The sequence below is a fragment of the Anopheles merus genome, chromosome 2R, assembly GCF_017562075.2.
Source record: "Anopheles merus strain MAF chromosome 2R, AmerM5.1, whole genome shotgun sequence".
In the NCBI taxonomy this organism is placed as follows: Eukaryota; Metazoa; Arthropoda; class Insecta; order Diptera; family Culicidae; genus Anopheles; species Anopheles merus.
The window spans coordinates 31,248,043-31,264,602 of NC_054082.1; the positions used below are offsets into that span (position 1 = coordinate 31,248,043).

The 16,560-nt window shown below is 46.9% G+C and overlaps 3 protein-coding genes across 13 annotated transcripts; 2 read left to right on the forward strand and 1 right to left on the reverse strand.

Moving 5' to 3' along the window:
- Window positions 1–229: 229 nt before the first annotated feature.
- On the reverse strand, window positions 230–14,776 carry LOC121589381 (methionine-R-sulfoxide reductase B1). 9 transcript variants are annotated; one of them, XM_041908261.1, is made up of 4 exons: window positions 8,049–8,198; window positions 7,491–7,802; window positions 3,534–3,833; window positions 230–970 (listed from the first exon to the last, which is right to left on the reverse strand). In XM_041908261.1, exons 2-4 carry the CDS (start codon window positions 7,738–7,740, stop codon window positions 780–782), a joined length of 741 nt encoding a protein of 246 aa, XP_041764195.1. In that variant the 5' UTR covers window positions 7,741–7,802; window positions 8,049–8,198; the 3' UTR covers window positions 230–779. The 9 variants fall into 9 exon arrangements, with proteins under 9 accessions (XP_041764195.1, XP_041764198.1, XP_041764203.1 ...); XM_041908264.1 differs by lacking the exons at window positions 7,491–7,802; window positions 8,049–8,198 and adding exons at window positions 4,741–4,942; window positions 5,047–5,147; XM_041908269.1 differs by lacking the exons at window positions 7,491–7,802; window positions 8,049–8,198 and adding an exon at window positions 14,687–14,776.
- Window positions 8,290–12,478, forward strand: LOC121589377. Of its 3 annotated transcripts, none has more exons than XM_041908250.1 (4): window positions 8,290–9,080; window positions 9,151–9,498; window positions 9,781–10,906; window positions 10,984–12,478. In XM_041908250.1, exons 1-4 carry the CDS (start codon window positions 8,583–8,585, stop codon window positions 11,037–11,039), a joined length of 2,028 nt encoding a protein of 675 aa, XP_041764184.1. In that variant the 5' UTR covers window positions 8,290–8,582; the 3' UTR covers window positions 11,040–12,478. The 3 variants fall into 3 exon arrangements, with proteins under 3 accessions (XP_041764184.1, XP_041764185.1, XP_041764183.1); XM_041908251.1 differs by having other exon boundaries at window positions 9,151–9,420; XM_041908249.1 differs by having other exon boundaries at window positions 9,151–10,906.
- LOC121589380 (thiamine transporter 1-like) lies at window positions 14,459–16,518 on the forward strand. Its single transcript, XM_041908259.1, has 2 exons — window positions 14,459–14,870; window positions 14,959–16,518. Exons 1-2 carry the CDS (start codon window positions 14,613–14,615, stop codon window positions 16,246–16,248), a joined length of 1,548 nt encoding a protein of 515 aa, XP_041764193.1. The 5' UTR covers window positions 14,459–14,612; the 3' UTR covers window positions 16,249–16,518.
- The last annotated feature ends 42 nt before the right edge of the window (window positions 16,519–16,560 follow it).

Consider the following 16,560-nt stretch of genomic DNA (forward strand, 5'->3'; position numbering starts at 1 on the left):
AATTAACATATGGGATATTACTCTTCACATCGAAACATGCTGAAAAGGATCAAATGAAAAATATCGTTTTTGTTTAAATGTGCTTTTACAATTACGGCCCAAAATAAAAATACCATTTGATTAATGTACATAACATAGCATTTCATTGCAGCTCTATACCTTTCCCTATCATTTCGGTTAGCTGAAGACCACTGCTAACCAATACAAAAATAACTTGAACACCAAATCATTTGACTGTTTTCATAACATCAGTTATATTTTATTTGTACCAGAAGCTGGTAGCTGCTTCATATTTTGTTTTACCATTTTGCGAGCGCATATTAATCGCCTGCTCATTCATTTTTTTCTGGGATTGGAATTCTTACACTATCGGAAGCATGCTTCTTGACTAAATTGATTCAGCGATCAAATAAACAACGTAAGAAAACATTTCCACGCAAAACGCTGTTCCTCCTTCACAAACGAGTAAATTGTAGGCAAAACCAGAACATGCAGGATGTCGTTTACACTTGATCGAGTAATCCTTCAATAAATAGGCACACACAACACACACATACACGTTCGACTTCCGATTATCCGCTCCTGCTGGCTATGACGACACGGAACGGCACAATCCATTATCTCCTGCCCATCCTGACTTCATCCGCATGAAACAGCAGGTCGCTCGTAAAAGCTCATTTAAGATAGTTTACACTTGTAAACCATCCCTAAACTGTCCAGCATCCTCTTCTGGGCCCTCCTCCTAGCAACTCCGTGGAGTTGGAACGCCGGGATTCAGCCTAGCTCGTACCGTCCTTGCGCTCGGATCCGGCGGGCATAAACTCGATCGACGCCGAGTTGATGCAGTAACGCTTCCGGGTCGGTGGTGGCCCATCTTCAAACACGTGTCCCATGTGTGCAGCACACTTCGAGCATCGTACCTCCGTCCGCACGCGGCCTGGTTGTGTGATCAACAATAGGATATTACCCCCTTTTTTAGTGGTGATGTTTGTGGGTGGATGGGTGGGGTGATATTGCATGATGGGTTGGAATGTTGTAATTTGGGGAGGATTTTTCACATCCAACGGCAGAGATGTGTGGATCGGGTGGGGTGGGATGGTGGACGGTGGTAATGGTGTGTTCGTTTAGTTACAAAAAAATCCACGGGAACGAGGAACAAGAGGATAGTGGAGTGGTTTTGGTAATTGATGTTGATAGTCAAGGAAAGGAATATGAACAACACACGGGGACAGATATGCACCCGACATAAATCGTTTCATCAAAACACAAAAATAAACAGAATATTGTAAGTAGAAACGATATAAACGGCAACAAAAACAAAACATATCATTAAAACGAATATTTCAAGGTTTCAAGAAAAAAAAACAAAAATTTATGAAGGATGTAACAAATAAGATGATCCCGACAGCCGATTGAACGAACAAGACGAAGTATTCGAACGACAAAAGAAACGCATTGAAATTAAAATTCAAATCAATTTTAGGAGAATAATCCCCCCAATGAATATACCAAAAATCCGAGCAAATGAACGATTGTTATGATGTTATGGATCGTGTGTATGTGTGAATGTGAGTGTAAGTATGTTCAGTTTTTTATAAAGAACATATGAAGTAATGATGTGATTGTAGAATGCACACAGAAGCGAACAGAAGATGTTCAGTTGGTTCGGTGGATACGAAAGTGATACGTGTTGATAACCGCATAGTGGATCGATTGGCAGAAGTGAAGTACGAAATATATAAAGAGAAAGAGAGAAAAGGGAAGAGAAGAGAGAACAAATTTACTATTAGAACCATCACCAGAAACCTTCGTAGTGGTAGAAGATGGCTGCGATGAAACATAAAGACGGCGCGTGGCGAAAAGCACAGATCAATGCAGAAGAAAACTGCATCACATTTAAAAAAAAGCATTCTCATATCATATTTAAAAGAAAGCAAAGCTTAGACAAATAAAAACAGCATTTTGCGTTTAAAAAAAAACAATTCAATAAAGCAATCAAATGATACAAACAAAGGCGCCAAGCAATGTGTCTAACTAATCAAACAATTTCATAGCGAAACTATACCATTCATTAAAACACATAAATAAGCTACAAGAAATGGAAACAAATTAAAGCGATTGAATCATTAACACACGTAAAATGTATACGATCAAACATTTTGCCTTCCCTACACAAATTCCAATCAATGTGAATGAAGCAAAACATATGGCATTTCCTTAAGCAACCCAAAACCGTAACTGAAACAAAACAAAAGGAGATATAATTGAAACAGCGACAAAAGCGACAAATCCAAATAATAATCAATCAATAGGAATTATCTGGACATATAAATGATGTGGCTTTTCATGGAGTTGGAAACAAAACGAAGCGTGATCAAGCAGTGACGATGGGACGGTTCGATTACGAGTGGATGACTTCTCTTTTCCATTATCTTCTAAAAATGTTGATGTACACGATTATTTTCGATGATGGAACTAAACAGTAAAGGGCAGCAGCATCCGTCGGGAAGACCGATCAGTATTGTGCTTGTTTTACATAAAATGATGTTTCTGGGCGAGTGACAAATGGGCCAATTAAAAATTGAAGATGTGAAGTAGTTGACGAGCAGTGTGAGCAGTGGGTGGTGCTTTACATGAAATATTAACGATTAAAACACCAATTAGGCACAAAGGATAGGAGAAGGTGATAGGACAAATATGTGAAAGGGGAAAGGGATTTATTTAGGAAAAGGGGTTAAATTTTTGTAACGAAACGAAACTCTATCCCACAACTTTTTTTTTTTGAATATTCAATCCACCTGTTGTTTAAAATATTCATACAAATTTAAAAAAGACTAATTGTGCAAATCAACGTTATATGCAACAGATTGTTGTAATGATAGGAAGTGGTTAAGATTAAAACTAGTTTACTCAGAATTTAATTGGATAGGAAGTGTTTAAAATCAAACGATTAGCACTGAAATTAGTTACATCGCACCATTACATCGGAAGCGCAATTTCGATCACAATATTGGCAAGAATATGTTACAAATGTATTTGTTACTGTAACTTGAACACCACCAGTCTTAGTTTTGTTAATCACAAGGGTTTCCACAGAGCTTACGAATAAAATTTTTGATCGATTTCCGACATTTCAAAGGCATTTAATAGGTAACATTAATATAAAATTAGTTGTTATATTCAAACACTTTTTTTGCTTTGTTCAATGCCGAGTTAAATTAAAAAAGAGTAAAACAAAACAAAACCAAACTAATAAATCAAATAAAAGAATGATCGAAAAAACAACTACTTGAAATTATTAATATAAAAACAATTAAGTTCTCGATAATGCTACAATGAAAGGTACACAATATTTTTTTCTTATCACAAATAGTTTGATTGCCCAACAACAAGTCTACTTAAAAAATTAAGAAATAAAAAAAAACTAAAACAACTGTTAATAGCATCGAGAACTTGCATTAGCAGCGATTGCGCACAAACCCGGCTCGGGATGGCGCGGTATGCGCACAAAACCCCCCACCACCCTCGCTTACCGGGAATGCTGGGATCTTTGTGCAGTGTCACCTTGCCCTGATCGAGCACGTCGTTGAATGCTGGCCAACCGCAACCGGAATCGTACTTCGTTTCCGAGCTGAACAGTTCCTGGCTGCACACGACACAGATGTAGGTGCCCTTTTCGTAGAATTTGTTATACTTTCCGGTGAAGGGTCGCTCCGTGCCGGCTTCCTGCGTGACGTGATACTGCAAAGGTGTGAGCTTTGCCACCAGTTCCTCTTTCTTCTCCATGGTCAGTGGCGTTTGATGCTGGTCCGTTTCTCCAGTGGATGATTTGTCTGTAGGACAGGATTAAGATTCGAATGATCATTGATCATTGTTAGCAAACAAATGTAATTAAGTGTAATTTTGAATCGTCATAAACAGATTTACTTGAGACGTCGTAATTCAATATACGAACAGCAAACCAACGGACTCAAGATGAAACAAAAACAGCGTAAAACAGCCAAACGGTCATGGTCAGTAGCGTACAACACCACTTCCACCGATTGAACTTGATCAGATCGGGGTTTGGTCGGAACTAAACAACGCTTTCCGTTTTTTTTTCACTTTTTTGCTCCAAAATTGGCCATAGCCGTCATACACCATAGGTTCATAAATGAGCTCGATGTTCCGTGCCAATGCTCACATGTGCGAAAAAATACACACTTGCAGTTGGACGAACGAAACGAACACGCCACAACCCTCAACAATGCTGCTCTTCATCTTCATTAAAAAAAAAAGCGATGCAATCAATCGGCATGTGCGTTTTCTTTTTGCTTTGGTGAGATTTTGCACTTCAAGGTGTAATTATCACATCAACTGGCCGAATGTAACCCTTTTGCTAAGAACATACAAATAACTACTCGTCTGGCAAATCAAAAAGCTTATCATCGTGACATAATTATAACACCTTCTTCACTTATCTCCACAGTGGACGCAAACAACTCATTGCTTACCGCTCTTATCAATCCACTTTGCAACACTTACAACCAATATTCATCTTCTGTTAAATCATTCTTCTACAGTGTACGTAACATGTGCGATTGGCCAGTTAGATATCTCCTACACCATTGTCTATTACAGCATGTTCGTCTCTAACCTGTCCCATTTGAGCGTGTATATTGTCGACTTCCGCCCTCGTGTATGGAAAATGACCGAGGCCCACACCCCAATCGTGTGCTGCGATCGATCGATGATACGCACCCATCGAATGACCAGCAGTTAATCGGTCATAGCCTCGATTTTTACGAAGCACATACATATCGTATTGCATTGTTTTCCTGCCTGTCCTCTGTAGTTATACAGTCGGAATTAACCGTTTCAATCGAATAGCTTCCAAGTCGGCTGGTGATCCAAAACTTGGATATATGCTGACCGAGAACTTGTGAATGTTTCGGAAATGTATCTAAAATACAAATAGGTGAAATTAATTATCTGTAACGTGTAAACTAAACTGTTTTTTCTACATTTAGTTGGATAAGCCATAAGGGCCATAAAAAAGAAGCTCACTTTTGTTGCTTTGCCCTGCATCAATTCCATCGTAAATAATCGTAAAACATTACAATGTCAATTTAGCCACACCGGCGGTCCAGCACACACCTTTTTCGGTTCAATTCCAATTGACCATGACGGGAATGCTGCATGCTCGGCAAACAAAAAAAAAGAATAAAACAAGCACCTTTTTGTCTGCATTCCATCGATCGATTCGCACCTTTTTGCGCAACTCCAGCCAGCCTATAAAATTACGAAACGGGTGCACAACGCATTTCTCCCAGCTGATGAGCTGAATGCGTCGGATGCAATTCAAACAACATTCTCTCCTTCGATCGGACGCTGGTCTTCACACACTAACCCTGAATGGGGCACACACACACGCATGATCATGACCAGCCCCCTTTCTGGCGGGGCATGTATTCGAAGCGCCATCCAAGCATGCATAGTTGACTACGTGTTGCAGCAAAGTCTACTACATGCGCCGGCTCCCCGCCGTTCGGGGGGAAGGTTGATCTCTTCTTGCGCACACTTTCTTTGCCTGAATCATCTCCCTGTGGTCAAATACAACGGAGGGCCTATTTTTAGCATACGACGACGATATTACTTTCGGCACACAGCGTTTTCAACGCCGTAGAATATCGAAGGAAATGTACGCGGCTCTATGGGTGAGGTTTTTTTGTTGTCCTCAGTTTTGATGGTCACATCCTCTACAAACAATACTGAAGAAGCAATCATCGAACAGGATAACGTTTAGCATTTTACAATTATACCGTAATATTCTACTGCTAGTTCGTTTCATCAATTGCACATACTGACAAATGGCGACCACTAATAAAAAACCTTCTCACAATTGTACGTGTAGTGTGCTATTTGCCATTTTTTCCATAAACACAAACCTTTGCCTGTTTAGAAATGGAAACCTGTTGAACGTAATGAACACGGCACAACACGGCGCAATGACAATTATGGACACGTTTCGCTTTGGTCACTGCTAGCACCACTATCGCTATATATGGACGTACCGAGCTGACGAGGTTCACCAACAGGTCACTTCGCAGATACTGGACCGCAGGGGCTGGCCTTAAATCGTCCAACCGAAGCTACTAGATTGGATGTCACCGCGGTAGATTCCACGGCCTGCCTAGACGATGGCGAAGAGTGCGCGCGCGCGCCCGCGTACGTCCGTTTAGTTACGCACAGCTTCTGCTGCGACTCTCTGCGAGCGAATGTGCGATTGATTAACAGAACGGTCGTGAACGAGCGTGGTCCTCTATCGTGGCGCACCCAGCTCGTTGCAGGGTTGGCAAATCTTCCAAACAGTTCCAAACGTTTGTGGCGTTCCAAACAGTTCCAAGCTTACAAATTGGTTGCCTTATCGCATCCAATGAGGTTGCCTTTTTCATTCAATGATTTTTGTTACTTTTTTATCATGTAAAATTCGAAGAAGCTGAGGTATTTAAAACAAGACTAAGGTATAGCTTAGCTGTCAATGCATACGATACGAGAATACTTGGCACACACTTAACCACTAGACTTCAGATCTTCCTGGTCCTAGTTATATAGGAGTAGGTCCAACTGGATAGACAGATCAGAACAGGAAAAGCCAGGTTTGGTAGGTACAGACAGGAATTGAAACATGCTTGTTACCTTCTAAGATTTCATCTCCGTACACCAATCTCCTTCATTTTTACAGTAGCGCAGATATAAATTAATTTTAAATTAAATTTTATCAACAAATTTCTTCCGTCTTGGGCAAAGTTGGCCAACCCTGAAACTAAACTCTGCGATTCAACTGTGCTGCTATGCTTGTGTTGCTAGCCACTGTTTATGTAGCTGATACGAATTAGTGGTGGGAGCTCGGAATCGGACCTATCCGGTTCCGTGTTCGGAATCAATTCCGGAGTCGATTCCAGAGTTGACTCCGGATTCAATTCCGGTGGGAATTGCAATTTGCTGCGGTAACGGAATCAGGATTTAGTCCAGAATTGGAATTAGCCGGAGGAGCCGATCCTGATTTTCGGAGCCAATTCCGATTCTGGAGTCGATTTCGATTTCGAACTCGTTTCCAGAACCAATTCCATTTGATTTGAATTTGATTCTGGAACCTATTCCGAAGCCGATTCCGGAACTGATTCCGCAACCAATTCCGAAGCCGATTCCGGAACCAATCCCAAAGCAGATTCCGAAGCCGATTTCGGAACCAATTCTGGAGCAGATTGCCGAATCGATTCAGGAAACTGATTCTGGATCTACTATTCGGAATCGATTCCGACGAAAACTTCATTTTTTCCCATCACTAATACGAATACAATTGCTCAACTAGCAACTTTTGTTTCCCCTTCGCCCTTGAATAGAATTTCGACAAACGAAGACAAGGTTTCGAAAAACGTTCTAGAAGTGTGCTAGAAGTGCGCATTGCCTAATTTCACCACATCACGAAAATCACCAGAATCACCTACCTCGCTTCGAGTTCCAAATCAAACTCCTCGGAAGGACACTGCTGCTAGCGCCCATAATCAACCCCGCACTGCCGGCCACTCGTTCCAGCTTCCGGCGAATGCCGCCACCACCTCCTACTGCAGCTGCTGAAGCTAGCGAAAAATTCAGCGCCGTGCCGCGTACTTTCGCCTTTCGCACAAACTCCCGAAACAGAAGTGTCGTGGCGGTGACGGACACGCGGCACACACCGGAACTAATAATTCCAACCATCTGTGTGTGGTGCACAACACGGCCACAACCAGCAGGTGACTACCGACACGGTGTGGGGGAAACTTTCACCGAAAACAGAGCAACCAGCAGCGTTACTTTGCGTGATATAACACAGCACACAGCCCTTCGATCAAACGCCGGGAAGGAGCGTTGACGGTGTGCGTGTATACGTTCCGTGTTGATAAACAAACTCGTCCGAACACAGACTCACACACACACAGCAATCGATCGATATGCGCGGTATGCACCAGGGACTGACAACGGAACGGGAAAGGTCACCGCTGCAAACGGGGACACACTGTACTTACTTCGGGGTTTGTTTTCCGCAACACAACGACGGACAGGAGGAGTTTTGTGACCTCTTCGCTAGACACACATGTAAAATTGTACCAGAGAAAATGACCACAATGAATGGGAGTTTTTCCGGCACCAGCAGGTTGCTGTTGCTGTTGGGGCTGCGCTGCTGCGGCTGCTGCTGCTGCTGCTCCGTTTTGACAGCGATCGATGAAATGTCCGCTCCGCCTGACAGTTCCAACTGACGTTTGCGATTTGCGTTCAACAATTTAATAACATCGCAAACAACACCACATAAAGAAAAACGAAGGAACGGCCGGACGCGAGCACCCGTTCCCACGTTCCAGTGAAATAATTGTGCTTCAAGAGTTGGCCAATGATATGAAAACCAGCATCCCCTCATGAGAAAGGAAACGGAGTGCTAGAAATTGTCCATTCCACCCGACAGTGGGTTCGTGCGTGTGTGTGTGTTTACAAAACAAGGCACACTCCAGCATAGCATCCGGGAGTCCGCAACATCCGCAACAGGGCAGCGCAACGACGGCACAATGGTGGCACGCGCGGGACGAAGCCGTTTCTTCGCCTGCCTGGCGCTGCTGATACTGATGGTCGGCTTCGTGACGGTGTTCCACAGCTCGCAGCAGCAGCTGGACGAGCTGCGGCAGCTGGGGCTGCGGTGCGAGCAGCAGCAGAAATCCGTCCAGGCCCAGATGGAGGTGATTGTCGACCAGAAGCTACGGCTGGAAAACTCGCTCGAGTCGGAGCGCATGATCAACGAGGCGAACCGAAAGGAGCTGAAGCAGAAGGCGAAGGAGGAGCAGGAAGAGCACAGCAAATCCTCGATGGAGGCCAACATCCGGTATGCTTCGCTGCAGCAGCAGTGCAACCTCGTCAAGAGCCAGCTCGGCGACGTAACGGAGGAGTGCAGCCGCAGCAAGAAGCAACAGTCGGAGGAGATCAACTCGCTCCGGCTGAAGGTGTCGGAGCTGCAGGGCAAGGTGCAGCGGTACCAGCAGGAGTCCGCCAACGATGTGGAGCATCTGAAGGTAAACCCGGCACACCCGTTGTGTAGCATTTGTCCAAATCCCCCCACTAACAACCATCTCTCTTACGCAGGCACAAATAGTGCAACTGAAGAGCGATAAGCTCAACCTGGAGGCGACGCTGCGCCGCCAGCTCGCCGAGAAGGATCATGTGATCGAGCAGATGCGCGATCTGGCGACCAAGATGGAGAAGGAGAACGCACACTACCTCGAGCATTGCAAGCTGCCGGCGGAGCAGCAACCGAAGCAGCACCACCGCTACCGGGACGTGCTGGAGGCGCTGTCCAGGGACGCAGCGAAAGCGAACGCCCTGCCGGCGCACAGCTTCAACGAGCAGCTATCCGTGAGTGAAGACTTGTACCGCATACCGATCGCGTTAAAGGTCCGCCACCTGGCCGCCCCGGCTGCCAACTCCCCCACGGTATCTATCGGTCTGTCGCCCTCAACCCTATCTCCCCCTTCCGCCACTAACCAACGGTCCGACGGCATGGTGGTGCCGCGGGCCTCCGAGGAGCAGGAGACGCGTGTCATCGCCAATCCGTTCGATGTCGTGCCGCGTGCGGCGATGGATCCGGAACGACGACGCGATGAGCCCGGACGCGCTCCAACTAACACTGCCGGTGGCGCCAGCGTCCTGGACGCTCGCACCCCGCCCCATCCGCCCCTCGATGGTGGTATCATTAATTCTGTGGAAAATTTTCAGATCATTCCAAAGCCGCTGCCGGCGGTCGGCGCTCCGGACGGCGCCCAAGCAAGCAACGTGCTGCAGGAGCCCCAGCTAATGAAGACGTCCACCTCGGTGTCGACCAGCGGCAAGCGATCGTCCGACCGTAACCTGCAGCTGCCGATACTGGCCGCGCCGACTGTTCTCCCCGGCCCGTCCCTGGAGCAGTCGAGCAAGCGGAGCGGCAACGGTCGGGCTGCGTCGGATGGCGGTGGTGGAACACTTTCAGCGAGCAGCGGTAGCACCAGTACCACCACTTCCACCACTACCACAGCGAGCGCACCGGTACGCAAGGCGAACCGATCGGCCGGTTCGGCCGCACGGAAACCACTGAGCAACCGGCACACCAAGCAGGTCCCGGTCGGTATCGTCCCGTTCCCCGACATCATGCCCGAGCTGGAGGAAAACATTAGCGAAAACATCCTGGACAATCGGTACGCCAACGTGGCGGCCGATGCTGCTGCTGCCGGTGGATCGACGGGTGGCGGCGTCGGGCGTGCTGGCGCAGCAGCCGGTGCCGGCAGTTCGGTTGCCATGGCGAAAAAGAGCCCATCGGACAAGCGCGGCGCAGTGGGCGGTGATTTGAACTTTCTGAACGGTGGCGGTGCAGCCAACGCAGGCGACGACAACGGGGCGCACGAGGTGCAGGATGCCGAGACGAGGGTAAAACGGCCGGGGCACGATACGGCCGACGGTGACCGGGGTGCCGACGGTGGATTGCCGGCCGGCGATGACGATCAGCTGGGCGTGGGCAACGAGAACAATCTCAACGCGGCCGAAGAGGACACGAATTTGTATGATAATGCAAACGATGCGGGTGTCGGCGGAGTCGCTCCCAAGGCACCGTTCGGTGCGGATCACCACCATCAGCTGGATTACAACGATGTGATGGTGCCGGGGCACGCTATCGGTCGGCGCATCGGAGCGAAGCGGCGTGAAGGGGGGGTCGCTGGCGGTGGACTCGATAGCAAGGGCGGCATTATCGACCGGTTGGGCGACAAGCTGATCAACGAAATTGCCCATGACCATGGCAAGGAGGGCGACAATTATCCGAACGAAATGGAGGATCTACATCTGGTGGGAAACGAAGCTGAGGAGGAGGATGGTAAGAGAGTGAGTGGGTGCGCGTTTGGTGGTGGAAAACGCAAAATATAATCCTTTTTTGTTCTATTTCTCTTTTAGTGAGCGATTACGATGATCCAACAGCACTGAAACAGGGACACGCTGAGCGTAACTAGAGGCCTGATGGGCTGCTTAGTCGCCTCCCGATCAGCAAACGTTCGCGAACTGACTGAACTGAACATGAAGCTTTGCTTAGCAAAATGTGCATAGCAGTGGGAGAGATTTAGGTCAAATAATGCGCTGGAATGGTTCAGTGATCATCATAACCCTCCCATTTCATCGTACCTCAAGACTAGGCACGAATTCCATTCATTAACAATCAAGCAAAGACTCCAACTTACTCAGCATAGGAAGCACATTCATCACACCGTTTCTGGTTCATGCAAAGGTGGATCCACGAGCGAGCATAACCGTTTCCAGTTTCCATTTTCGTTGTACTTGTTAGATGTTTGCACACCATCTTCGTTAGAAATAATTGCTTTATCCTTTATCTATCTCTCTCCTTCGACTCTAAACCCTGCGTGATTTTATGGAAAGTGCTTCAAGATCCCAACTCAAATAAGCAGTAGTGAGTTTCGAATAGATACTCTATTATTGTATCAGCCAAAAGCATTTAACGACACCACACAAGAGTCAAACACTCCCCCATACAATCAGAGCCAGCAATCACCACTGCTTCCAATACTTGTCCCTCGTCATCCCAATTCATCCAACGATAGATCTCTATAGTTTTCTTACTTTTGTTTCTGATTTTTTAAAGCTTTCGTCGTGTGTTTGTGTGTGTGTGTAGTGGTATCACACGCAACTGTTGATTTTTCTTGTTATCTATGCTAACGTCACCAACAAATGCCATATTTGTTCCTTCCTTGTTTTAATTTATGTTTAAACTAATCTGAATGTCTTTCCCGATAAATTGTGCTATCGACATGCTGCGACGAGGGGATTCGGTTACTCAATGGTAGATAATACTCAAGAGATGGATATGATAGTACTAAAAGCGTTGAAGGCGGATCATGGGATCTACTACTTAAGCGTACACATTTGGACAATGTTTTATGACGAGGCTACTTACTCAATGCGCAAAACAAAAACGCCCAACGAACGAACGAACGAACGGTACTTATTAACGTGGTACGTTGTGTACGGTTAGGAAAACTCAAAACTCAGAAAAGCCCTCTCTGTCCCTCTCTCTCTCTCTCTCTTTGTCGTTTTTCGTTAGTGATAATGCTGTAAGAAGCAAGACATCTGTTAGTGTGTAAGGTAGGGCCCCGAAGCGATCGAGCGATGTATATTGTATGTGATTGAGATGACTTTTCCCCGTGCTGCAGGTGCACACAGACACACACAGAGCAGAGCACAAATCCGCCACGATTTTAGTGCAAGTTGCAAAGCCACGGGAAACCGAAGGAAGCCGGGACCGTTTGGTTGGGTTCATGCACTTTTGGGCAGCATAGTGTGTAAGACGGCAAATTGCAAGAAGATATATATATTAATTCAAACGTACTGGTGAGTTGTAACACAACAAAAAAGGATCGTAATAAAATTGTATTACTTTACGAAACGTGTTTCGAGTAAATGATACTCTTCTTGTCCTTTTCGTAACCTCTAACGGCGGAGGGGTTATTATTACAGAGTTTTCCAGGAGTTCTCATAGCTGTGGGACACTTTATTGGCTCCTTCTTACGCGAAATGAACTTAATGTAATGGGAATTGGACTCTATCGCACCCTTGTTGAACAAATCCAATAATATTTTCCAAGGAGCCTGTGGTAAAAAGGATGCCATAGAATCCAATTTCCTTCATACGAAGTTCACTTCCCATAAGAAAGAGTCAAGGAAGTATACCACAACTATGAGAACCCCTGAAAAACCCTGTATGTTGGGGTAACGGCTGCTCTATCGATTTTATCATCCCGAACCCTTCAACGGTCCTGTAATCGTTTGTCTCGAGCCTTGCCACCACCATCCCAAAGATCCGAGCGATACTACCAACAAGCGCTATCAGTATTTTTGTCTCGCGGCTAACTTGCAGACGCTTCTCTCTCTCTTTCTCTCTCTCTGACGACTATCAATCGCGTTGACATTGACCAGAACGTAAACAAACGATATGCAGCGTGTGTGCACGTGTGTATCGGACCCGACGGCGTGCTTCCAAGGCATGAGGATGACAAGGGGTATGGGTTTCTTTTTCTTGCCTTGTTTCCCACCCCAAAGCTCATCCGACTGCATTCTCCCTACACACAAATCGGAAGCGTAGCTGTCAAACACGGGCGTACGGTTTACGGACGACAACGATCATCATCAGCTGATGCGAGGGAGGCACCCATACGGGGCTGAGTATCTCTTCTATCACGCTAAGGGAGGTCTAAGCAAGGGCACCCCAGCGCCAGTACCGTTGTTGTGGTCATTGACAGCAGACGGACGCGTTCGGTTTGCTTGCCGTGCACCGCTCAACCGGCAAGTTCGTGCAGGGGTTTAGTGCAACACAGTGGTAAGAATCCTCCTGCCCCGCAACGCCTGGAAAGTGCATCGTTGCAGATTTTGGACTAGGGGGAGAGAGAGAGAGAGAGCGCAAGAGAGTGGTGTTTAGACGACAATATTACCGGCATTCTTCGATTTTTAGGTAAGCAATGCTAAAACAACAGCACAATGTAATCATTACAACGTTTGTGGGGCTTCAGCTGCAGGACGGCATTGTTCTCTAATCGCGTCCGATTGCGCCTGCAACAATGTAGCAGACGGTGCGATAAGATGTTCACATCCTAGTGCTCTTTTAGGCTTCATTATAGTGACAGTGGCCTTCATAACAGGCCGCAACACACACACGCCGCAGATCAAAGCAGTCCATCCGATGCATATTAGCTCCAATTACCAGACTGGCAGGCGGTGGCACCCATGCGAAATTTGATCAACGGATAAACAATATATAACCGACGTGTGGAAACAAACTAAAAACAAGCAAAAGGCCACTAAACATATAAAAAAATCACTCGTGCACAACGCTTGCGTGTGCGGAAATGTGTTAATCACCGTAAAACATCCTATTCTGTGCCGTTGTTGCTGCTGCAGGTCTAGCTGCCGGCAGCGAAAGGCCTAACAACCAACCAAACAAACACGCTTTGATTCAAATCAATCACAGTTTGCTTGATTCAATTTAACCACTGCTAGAAACAATAGCATCACACATTTAGCTGTGTGGTTATGTAATGTAAGCAAAGGGACAGTGGCATCTCACCTAAAATACGACAAATTTTCTGGAGTGCGTGAAAAATGTTGTGTTATTCTATTTTTATTACCTTGCCCTGCACCATAAAATGCACATGTCTTCTTGGGCCGGTGTAGACCCCGCCATGCTTGTCCTTCTTGGTGTGCTATCTATGGTTTTGGGATCTGTCCTGACCTCACAACCAATAGCCATTATAAAGCCATTCAATTGGAGATATAATCATATCAATCAAACGCTGATAATCAAGCAACCACGATTATACAACACTTGTTTTGTCTATCAAAGTACCGTAGAATTATTTACACGCTTTCTATTGCTTGTCTATCCGATAAGAAAATGCGCTAAATTCATAATACGATAAGTTTCAGTAACATTGTAGGGAGGATTTATCGCCGCGTGCTTGTTTGTTTTACCGCGCTTAGATATCTCGCATGATAATCAATGCCAATATGCACGATAAGTGAATGTTCCGCGCACGTCATTTAGTAATGATTATTGATGATTTTTGTTCCAGTCATAAAAAAAAAGTTTTACTCACTCAGCTCCAGCTCCCCCGATTACATTGTCCTTTCGGCTTTTGTTCCCACAGGTCGAGAATGCCACCATGGCTAAAGATATCGCTGCTACTGTGCACGTTCGGGTTTCTCAAGGAAATTCGTCCCAGTGAACCATTCATCGTGGACTACCTCGCAGGACCATGGCGCAATTTAACGATGGAACAGGTATAGAGGGGGGGGGGAGGGGGGGTTCTAAAATGAGAAGCAACAAACGATAATGTTCAAACATTTTGGAATCCTACTTTCGCCCCAGATCATCCAGGAAGCGTTCCCGATCGGTACGTACTCCTATCTGGCGCAGCTGGCCATCATCTTTCTGGTGACGGACCTGCTGCGCTACAAACCGATCATCATCGTGAACGGTGCTGCCGGCATCATTGTCTGGAGCATGCTTACCTGGACCACGTCGCTGAACGCGCTTAAGGTGCTGGAGATATTCTACGGCACCTACTGTGCGGCCGAGGTCGCCTACTTCAGCTACATCTACGCCAAGGTGGACCGGGAACACTACCAGAAGGTGACGTCGCACACGCGTGCAGCCATCTACAGTGGGCGCTTCTTTGCCGCCAGCCTGGCCCAGCTGCTGGTGTACTTCGAGGCGATGGACTACCGTCAGCTCAACTATCTGTCGCTGGCGGCACAGATCAGTGCCACGGTGTGGGCCCTGTTTCTACCCTCCGTACCTACCAGCATGTACTTTCACCGGCAAACCTTAACCGACGAGCTGCCGGAAACGTCCACGCCCCAACTGCCAAACGGCTCGGCCACCCCCGCCGACAAGCAGGAACCGATGGTGGACGTAATGGCCGACGATCGTTCCGATGATAGCAAACCTCCGGTGGGCGTCATAGCTCCATCAGAACGCCGCCACTTGCAGGCCCCATTTCGTTTCCGGCTGAAGGAAGCGTTCGTGCTGCTCTGGACACACTTTCGCACATCGTTCACCAACCGGAGCGTGCTGCAGTGGAGCGTGTGGTACGGTCTGGCGATGGCAGGCTACATTCAAATTCTCGCCTACGTGCAGGCGCTCTGGAGCTCCATCGACGAAACCCAGCCCGCCGTCTGGAACGGGGCGGTTGAGGCAGCCGTTACACTGCTCGGAGCCATCGTCTCCCTGCTGGCCGGTTACTTGCACAGCGGTTTTCTAAAACCGCGCACCAGCCTACTATCGCTGGCGCTGCTTTCGTTTGCAGCGGGCGGCGCAATGATGCTAGCAACCAACACCGGCAACTTGATCGTGTCCTATCTCGGGTACATGATTTTCTGCGTGCTGTACGCGTTCGCGATTACCGTGGTGAGTGCGGAAATTGCCAAAAACATTTCGGACGATTGCTTTGGACTGGTGTTCGGCTTCAATACGCTCGTCGCACTGTCGCTGCAAACGCTGCTCACGTTCTCGGTCACCGATTCGGACGGCTGGTTTGCGCTGGACGTGTTCGGTCAGTTTACGGTGTTCAGCTGTTACTTCCTGGTGCTTGGTGGCATTTATACAGCGTTTCTGGCTGCCGAGATCGTTGCCAGCGTAATCAGGCGCTACAGGTGATGGTAGATGCGCCGCCACGCTCCACGTGAGAAGACCCCGGCACACACACACACACTGACGAGGCTGAAATGAACGCAACAGGTAGTACAAATTAGTTCTCGGGATGCTATATCGGTGCCGGAGAACGGGACAAGCCAGCAAATACATTACTTACGTAGAAGAGATATTATCGATCGGCATGATCGATTGAAGTGCTCTTGTATCGCAGTAGATTGACCATATACACACTTGTTGGTTTACAAGGAACACATAGTGATTGACTGTAGGAAGCATTGCAATGCGCACCTCCCCGTAAGGTAATGTGTCCTATTA

Coding starts and splice junctions, on each gene's coding strand:
- LOC121589381 (XM_041908261.1), bottom strand. CDS start 7,740: ATGGTTGGAATTATTAGTTCCGGTGTGTGCCGCGTGTCCGTCACCGCC. Junction 3,834..7,490: donor GATTTGGAACTCGAAGCGAG/GTAGGTGATTCT, acceptor CCTGTCCTACAG/ACAAATCATCCACTGGAGAA. Junction 971..3,533: donor CAAAGATCCCAGCATTCCCG/GTAAGCGAGGGT, acceptor CCACTAAAAAAG/GGGGTAATATCCTATTGTTG.
- LOC121589377 (XM_041908249.1), top strand. CDS start 8,583: ATGGTGGCACGCGCGGGACGAAGCCGTTTCTTCGCCTGCCTGGCGCTG. Junction 9,081..9,150: donor ACGATGTGGAGCATCTGAAG/GTAAACCCGGCA, acceptor TCTCTTACGCAG/GCACAAATAGTGCAACTGAA. Junction 10,907..10,983: donor CGAAGCTGAGGAGGAGGATG/GTAAGAGAGTGA, acceptor TTTCTCTTTTAG/TGAGCGATTACGATGATCCA.
- LOC121589380 (XM_041908259.1), top strand. CDS start 14,613: ATGTTCCGCGCACGTCATTTAGTAATGATTATTGATGATTTTTGTTCC. Junction 14,871..14,958: donor GCAATTTAACGATGGAACAG/GTATAGAGGGGG, acceptor CTTTCGCCCCAG/ATCATCCAGGAAGCGTTCCC.